The 7,121-nt window shown below is 52.7% G+C and overlaps 1 protein-coding gene across 1 annotated transcript; it reads right to left on the bottom strand.

Moving 5' to 3' along the window:
* Positions 1 to 2,113: 2,113 nt before the first annotated feature.
* On the bottom strand, positions 2,114 to 6,451 carry LOC100903768 (serine/threonine-protein kinase pelle). The gene is made up of 9 exons (XM_018641425.1): positions 6,430 to 6,451; positions 6,182 to 6,346; positions 5,917 to 6,099; positions 4,374 to 4,468; positions 3,917 to 4,073; positions 3,475 to 3,812; positions 3,176 to 3,329; positions 2,923 to 3,071; positions 2,114 to 2,726 (listed from the first exon to the last, which is right to left on the bottom strand). The coding sequence occupies exons 1-9, from the start codon at positions 6,449 to 6,451 to the stop codon at positions 2,337 to 2,339; spliced, it is 1,653 nt and encodes a 550-aa protein (XP_018496941.1). The 3' UTR covers positions 2,114 to 2,336.
* Positions 6,452 to 7,121: the final 670 nt, after the last annotated feature.

Here is a 7,121-nt window from a genome sequence, read left to right as displayed (position 1 = left end):
ACACCGGAGACGCTATGCTGTTGCTTCAAGGATGTGAGAATGAGAATTCGGAACGCACTTCGGAGGGGTTTTCTGTTCGCGCCGAAAGGGTCAGCACGGAGGCGCGTGCGCCCGTCGCCAGCCGACCTCGCGTGAAATGGCTGCGTGAATATGAGAGCGATCGATTCCGATTCAGAGATTGACAAAAAGCGTCTCGACGCCTCTGACCGCACAAGATTGGCGAATCAATCCCCCAGCATCTGAAGGTCCAACAAGCTGTTTTCGAATTCACGCGCCCTCCGAAAACAACCGTCATGGCTGCTGCGTTCGCTGCCGCTGCTGGCTGCTGCAAGCAGGTGACAGGAGTCATCATTAACATCATCATGGAAGGAGGACCAATGTAGAACTTGAACCTTCGTCAGGCTGTGCCATGATTAGCGAGATCTCGCTAATTTCGCAGACATGCTGGTGAAAATCTCTCCCTCGCGTTTCCGTCTCGTACATGTTTCCATGGAACGGATTGCGAGTACTCTCTCTCTCTGTCTCCGGAGCTGACGGTCCTACTCCGTTGGAAGGTCTCAAGGACAGCAGCTGCTACCTGCTGCCGGCAGCTGCTATTTATGTCTGCCTGATGGGACGGCTGCGCAGTAAGCGGCTCCGCCGTAGATGAGCCCTATCGCCTTGCTATAACTTGTTGCTCTAGGAGGAATTCTCGCTTGGAGCGATTCACCTCAAATCTGAAATGGGCCACTTCATCATCACTTCATCATGAGATCGCGAATTTCCGCTTTGACTTTATTTGCAAAGAATTCCGAAAATATGCTCGCGGGTTCGAGAACCCCTGTCGACGAATGGCGCATAAACAGACATACCCTCGATTAGCTTCTTGCCTGAGATGCATACCCATTTTATCAAATGGACGCAAACGGCCGACCACACTGCGAGAGACGGTCGCGTTTCCTCCTGCCTCGAGGCTCGGAGAGCCCGTTTCCTTCTGCCCCGCTTGTGTGAAGCCCCCCGTTTTTTCCTCCCGAGAGGGGTTCTACTCGAGCGAAATTTCCATGACATACGTAGGTGCGTGACGTACGTAGGAGTGGAGAGCTGATATGTCAACCAAACTTGCATAAAATCCGCAGAGTTGTCTTCCATCAGCTTGGGGCTGTGACTTCTCCGTCTCACCCGAGGACCCTCCCCTCAGCCGTCACTGCAGATACGGGTTCCCACCGGAGGAGAAGAACCTCACTCAGAAGCCAAGCTCTGCACAAGCATGACTTTTCGACTGCGAGGGATCAGCGTTTGAGGTCTCGGGGATCCCGGAAGGCGCATAGCGGTCAACAGCTGCGCCCTTCGGACTTGTCTCTTAGGATTATCGGACGTGATCCTTAGGGAAAGATTCCTCGGGTCCGATCTGGAGGAAGGTCAGCTCTAGAGTGAAAAATGAGACGAACATAGCGATCTGGATGCGTATATTCGACGATTCAGAACAGTATATTTTATGGCTGTCCTATGCCTCGCAATGATTGCCCGGAGGATTGTGGAATACCAATGAACAAAGATCCAGAGGTCATGAGAAGGTACTTCGAAGAGGTACGCGTCGTGTACAAGTATAGACATTGCATCTCGTGGTATCCAAGATATTGGTCTCGAAAATAAAACCGACAGTGTTTAGCTGGCATCGGGAGCTCCAATCGGCCTGCAGGGCGAGATGGTTCCTATGGATATGCCGAGGACAGAGGGAGCCTCCCATGCTTACGAAAACGCTCGGTTCTAGTCTCTGTTGGATAAATCAGCGTCATTATCCTCCTCTCAGGCATTCCAAATGCCCCATGTTCCATTGCTACGAGTCTCGCAGCTGCTTTCTCCGGAAGAAATTTCCTCAGCAGCATACGCGCTGTGAAGAAGTACGAGAAGATTCGTCAGAGAGTATTGCACTTGATCAAGCCAGATGGCTGTCGGAAAGGCTCAGGTGATGAAACTTTTGGAGACGAGGAAGACGATCATGACGCGCTGTCTCCAGGCAAAAACCCTCAGACTTTGCACTCAATTTGGCGACGTATCGGAAAAAGTTTCGGGCTTCGCGGTATCTTTTGATGAGACGTTAAGGACACTCAGATCAGGCAGTTCTATCGTTTCCTTCCTCATGTAAGGAGGGGCCGTCGGTTCTGTTCCCATCGTGTTCGGGGCGTCGGGGCCCGGGCTGAGATTCGTGGTAGCTGAAGGCGGTACTGGAGAAGGTACTTGGAGATTATCCGTCGGGGAAAGACGCGGAGAGCGACTTGTCGCTACCGGAAGGTTCATCGGTCCGAGATTCTGATTCAACGTCGCGGTGGGATTCCGAGAATATCCGGCGGGCATCGTCAAGGGTGCTGCGGAAGGCGAATCGTCATAATCACGGAATCTGAGCAAACGCAGCTCCAACTAGCATAGGCGCCATTGATAACAACACATTGGGGATCGTAGCAGAGATATCCTGGAATAAAGCCCTCACAGTTCTGGGATAGGCGCTCGTTCATGAGTATCCCGAGTATTTCGTCCATGTCAGGTCTGTCCTTCTTATCCAAGGCGGAGCACCTCAGACCCAACTCGACGAAGATGTCAAAGGTCGGCAGGCCTCCCTCACCGCCGTAGGGATCTTTATGTTCCCGACGTTCGTTATCATTTCGGAGACTTCGGATGTACTCGTTGAGCTTCTTAATCGGACGACGCTCGTCATAGATTTTTAAACACGTCGCCATTTCGAGGAGAACCTGAAGGAGCAAGAGGAAACGACTCGAAATTTAGACCGATTGTGAGCTCCTTCGTTGTACTATCGATGGCGTCACGGCGCCAGCGCAGACCTGGGAAGTCCATGTTCGAGAAGCGGCTGGTTCGATGGCAACAACCCTTCCTCAAGTCTTTTCCGATTTGAATCATGAATTCATTCCCAATTAAAACGAGGCTCACCAATCCAAAACTGTAAACGTCAACTTTTGGCGACAGTCTTCGGTCTTTGACGTACTCTTCCGGCAGATAACACCGGGTACCGTGCACTCTTGAAACGAAACGGTGAGTTTGGTCGTTTGCGGGTCCTTCTCTCGTCAATCCGAAGTCACCTGCGAGACATCAATGCTCAGTCAGCGAAGGACCTCAGGTACGAGCGGGGGAGTCCGCTACGTTCTTCGTCATTTTTCGCCGAGCTTCCGACGGGCTCCTGTACCTAGTTTCGGCTCGAGGTTAATGTCGAGCAGGATGTTCGCTGGTTTGATGTCACCGTGCACCAGGGGGGTTCCGGGGAGTGTATGCAGAAAATTCAGACCGCGTGCCGTCCCCCTAGCTACGACCGTCCTTTGAGACCAATTCAATGGAGGGGTCTGAAACATTGTCGCTCAATCACATTGAACACAATCAGATCGAAGCTCCCCGCTAAGGTCCTTATGTTATGATACTGTGTCGGCCAGAACCTTTGATCGAGATATATATATTTAGATATACATGTGTTCGGTAGCATCAATTCACCTTTCTCCTCAAACGGTCGTCCAAACTTCCGCCCGGCATGAATTGGTAGACGAGACAAGCTTCGTCAGGCTTGTCAATCGAAACGCCGTACAGGTTGAGGATATTGTCGAAACGACATTTCTCCAAAACTTTAAGCTCAGTGAAGACCTGCCGAACGTGCTCGAGACTCCGCGATGCACTGACTTTCAACTTTTTGATAGCGACATCAGTGTATTTCCAGTACCCTCGGTAAACGATGCCGAAACCGCCTCTTCCGAGGATTTTCTGCTCATTGAATCCTTGAGTGGCCTCCGCGAGGTCAGCGTGGGGAATCTTCTCGATCGAGCCGAGATCGATATCTGGCGATGACAGGAAATTCAGAATGACTGATCCTGCCAGGACCGGTGCTGGAGGGCGAAATAAATCTCAAAGCAGCTATCGCTCTCGACGTCGGACCTCTCACCTAGAAAGTTGAATCTCTGGGCGTTGTCGTGGAGCAAACTCCCGGATCGCGGTAGTATTTCGGCCATGGACATGACTCTTATTCGATTCGAGTTCGGCAACTGGATGAGTCCATTCATATTATTGATTTCGGCTTCGCGTCCTGTAGCCCTCGACATCTTATTGGGAGAAGATCTCATTATTGATGGGGTTGCGCATTGTTCACGTCATCGCACTCGGCCGATCCCGTCTGTTCCCGTAACTTCTTTCTATGATTTTTATCGCTGCTTCCTCGGCAGCGGCGGGAGAGGGAATCAGGGCGGTCTCTATCGCGAGCTCTCGAATCCCAACTCGTGCCCGAAGGCTCTTTTTTCGATTGGGGACCCTGATGCCCGGACAAGAAAGACGATTCGGTTTTAGGAACCGAGAGCGAAAGCGCCCCGACGATGGACGTATTTGGTCGCAGCATGAGAACTTACACCAGGAGGCGCGCTTGGTCGGTATCTTTCCGAGACGCCAGATGTCACTTCGGAGCTGTTATCGCCTTCGAGCAGACCCCACAAGCTCGGATCAACTGCGGAATAGAGTTCAATATTACACAGCCCGGCAATTTTTTCTGTTGACGGGTCGGAGAAGCTGAGACGTGGGTCCCGCACCCGGTCCGCTCCTCGTAGAGCTCGCTCTTGATTTTTTGGCAAGTCTTCGCATTTTTCAGTTTCGGAGTTTTTTCGACCGCTCCGAGCCTGATTCAAGAAAATTGACCTAGGTTCGGACCATGCCTGGCAGGAAATTCGTTGCAATCGAAGTCATGGTCTCCAAACTTGGGGCGAGAAGACGTGTCTAATGTTAGAGAAAATACGGGGGTCGACTTTATTTTCGCCTGTGACTGGAAAACTCTCTAGAACAGGGGTGGGCAACTCACGGCTTGCGAGCCGCAAGCGGCCCCTTCCGGAATTCGCGTTTTTCGAATAATTAATTAGCTACTGAATGATCCATCGACACGCTGGATGCGGCCCGCGGTTGCGGCCTGCGGGCCGCGCGAAGTTGCCCACCCCTGGAACCCCCCTCTAGAACGAGGAGGAAAAGTTCTCTCTTCGTTCATCGCTCACAGCAACCGAGTGCAGAGGGCTGTCCACCCGGCTGCCACAGAGACATAAAAAGCGCAGCGTCGATGAAGAGCCTCCACTCAGGTTGGTAGAGCTCGTTGGACTCTGGTGTTGTTCCTCCTCTCAGTCGGTGTACGAAGTGCTACTCAACCGGGTATCTCCGTGGCTCCTCGTAGATCGGGGACTTGCCCGGAATCCGGACATGGTGGGCAGGCCGGCTCAACTCCGGGTATGTCCACGAGCGCCAATTATGTCGATTCATACCACGAACTTCGGCCACATAGAAGTTACAGTAGTCAACCTCTCCTTCGAAGACCACAAAATTGGATGCAAATTCAAACGACTCTCGACGTTCTTGGACTTCTTTATGCATCGACGAAAGTGAGCAGCTATAGCCGTTCCTTTTCCTCGGTGATTCGGTGCATCGGATGACTCAGACAACGATTCTGTCACGCTCTTTAGCAGCCCGCGCTGTCCATTCCGCTCTGCTCATATGTCGGTAGGCTTTATGCTGACCCTCGACCAGTCGTCCGTACTCAAGCTCAGAGACCAAGACTCCGAATCAGAGCTGTGCGCCGCGTCGAGCATCGCGAGCCCCATAGACTCAATGCTGAAGCGCCATGGCGCTCTGCATCCGGGGTACGACGCACAGCCCTTCTGCGAAGTTTGTCCCGCTGATGGTCCGAGGCTAGGTACCTATGCTTCCATGAATCCGGTTCGTCGTGGAGCAAATAATGGAATCGGAAGACGAGAATTGCGAAAAGTCGCGGGAAAAACATGACTTCCCCCGCTGTCGAGCTGTGATTATCCACCGATAATCGGATTTGAGGCAGGTACTTCTAAATCGGCCTCTTCATCGTGTCTATGACATGAACCTCGCGGCTCGATCGTTCATCTTGATTGTCAGTTCACTAACCGTAATTTTTGATGATATTCATCCCAATGAAGTACTGCATCTTGTGGAGGTATTTGAAGATTCTGCTCGTCGTGCCTAATCGCTGCGCGTAGGTTCTCAGCACCATCTGAGCCGGTCCTCCATCCCGGAGACTTGCGATCTCGAAGTTTCCGATTTCGGTGTTCGTGAATTTCATGTATCCGGCTGAGTCAGAGCGGACTTTTGAACGACCTGTCTTCCAATGGGCGATTTCGCGTACCTGCTCATTCTCGAAGGACACACTCACCCAGCAGCGGCCATTTCCTATCGGCATTCAGGTGTTGGGCGAGCTCGTGGAGAACCGTGAAGGGAACTTCATGTAGGTAGCGATACCTCGTCCGCTCTTGGGAGCCTGGCGAAGACGAGACCGTTGTGCGTGAGTTTGGTCGTGGGAGAGCCATGCCAGAGAGCCCTGGAAAGGAAGGAATTACAGACTGGCTCTGATTCACTCAAGTTGGAGTCTGGGACATCGGCCAAAGGAGGAGAGCGGCTCACTCGGAGAATCGCCCAAGGACATTGCCGCATTACAGTGGGGCGCTCTGTGTGATTCGGCAGGTGTTCCGACGGTGTTCCGGCTCCTTCCAAGTTCCCCACATCGTAATTGCGTCAGGAGCTTCCCGGAGTTCTTGACAGGAATCAGAGGCCGCCCAGTTTCCAGTTTCTGGCGATCGGGAGGAAAGTGCCCCCGCCCTCAGACCTGCTCTCTCCCGTCCCAGGCGCTTCGAACAGAGACAGCTGATGAAGTTATCTCCTGCTCTGTCTGCTTTTCGGAGCATACTGTCCCTATGCATCGACACCCATGCCCTCATTCTCGTCGCTCGGCGGGATCTTTGACTCGTGGAATTGCATCCTCTCGGTTGGCATAATCGAGCATCCAGGCGGACGAACGTGGAGTCGGAAAGCCCGGAGCTATCGCAGCACTGACGACGAAAATGGTCCGCCTGACAAAGTCGAGTGCCCCGGAAATCCGACTCACCAGCCGTCGAGCGCGACCGCAGTATCGCTGATCGTATGCGCTCTCCACGGACAAGCAGCGCTGCTTGTGCTGTTTGGAGTCTCTGTCGTGGGCCGCAGAAACGAATGGCGAGAAATAGGGGGAATCGAGGGAAATTGAAAATCCTCAATCTCTGATCATTCTCGAATAATCTCCCATACGAGAGTCGCTCGTGAAGGAACGGGGAGCATGG

The sequence above is a fragment of the Galendromus occidentalis genome, unplaced genomic scaffold, assembly GCF_000255335.2.
Source record: "Galendromus occidentalis unplaced genomic scaffold, Mocc_1.1 scf7180000077532, whole genome shotgun sequence".
Classification (NCBI taxonomy): domain Eukaryota; kingdom Metazoa; phylum Arthropoda; class Arachnida; order Mesostigmata; family Phytoseiidae; genus Galendromus; species Galendromus occidentalis.
Note: the sequence above shows the minus strand (reverse complement) of the source record. Positions and strands in the feature narration are given on the sequence as shown.

Excerpts from the sequence above, each read along its gene's own strand:
- LOC100903768 (XM_018641425.1), bottom strand. The coding sequence starts at position 6,451 with ATGTCCTTGGGCGATTCTCCGA. Across the intron at positions 4,074-4,373 it reads GACCAAGCGCGCCTCCTGGT|ATGTCGAGGGCTACAGGACG; the intron begins GTAAGTTCTCAT and ends TCTCCCAATAAG. Across the intron at positions 3,330-3,474 it reads ACGACCGTTTGAGGAGAAAG|ACCCCTCCATTGAATTGGTC; the intron begins GTGAATTGATGC and ends ACAATGTTTCAG.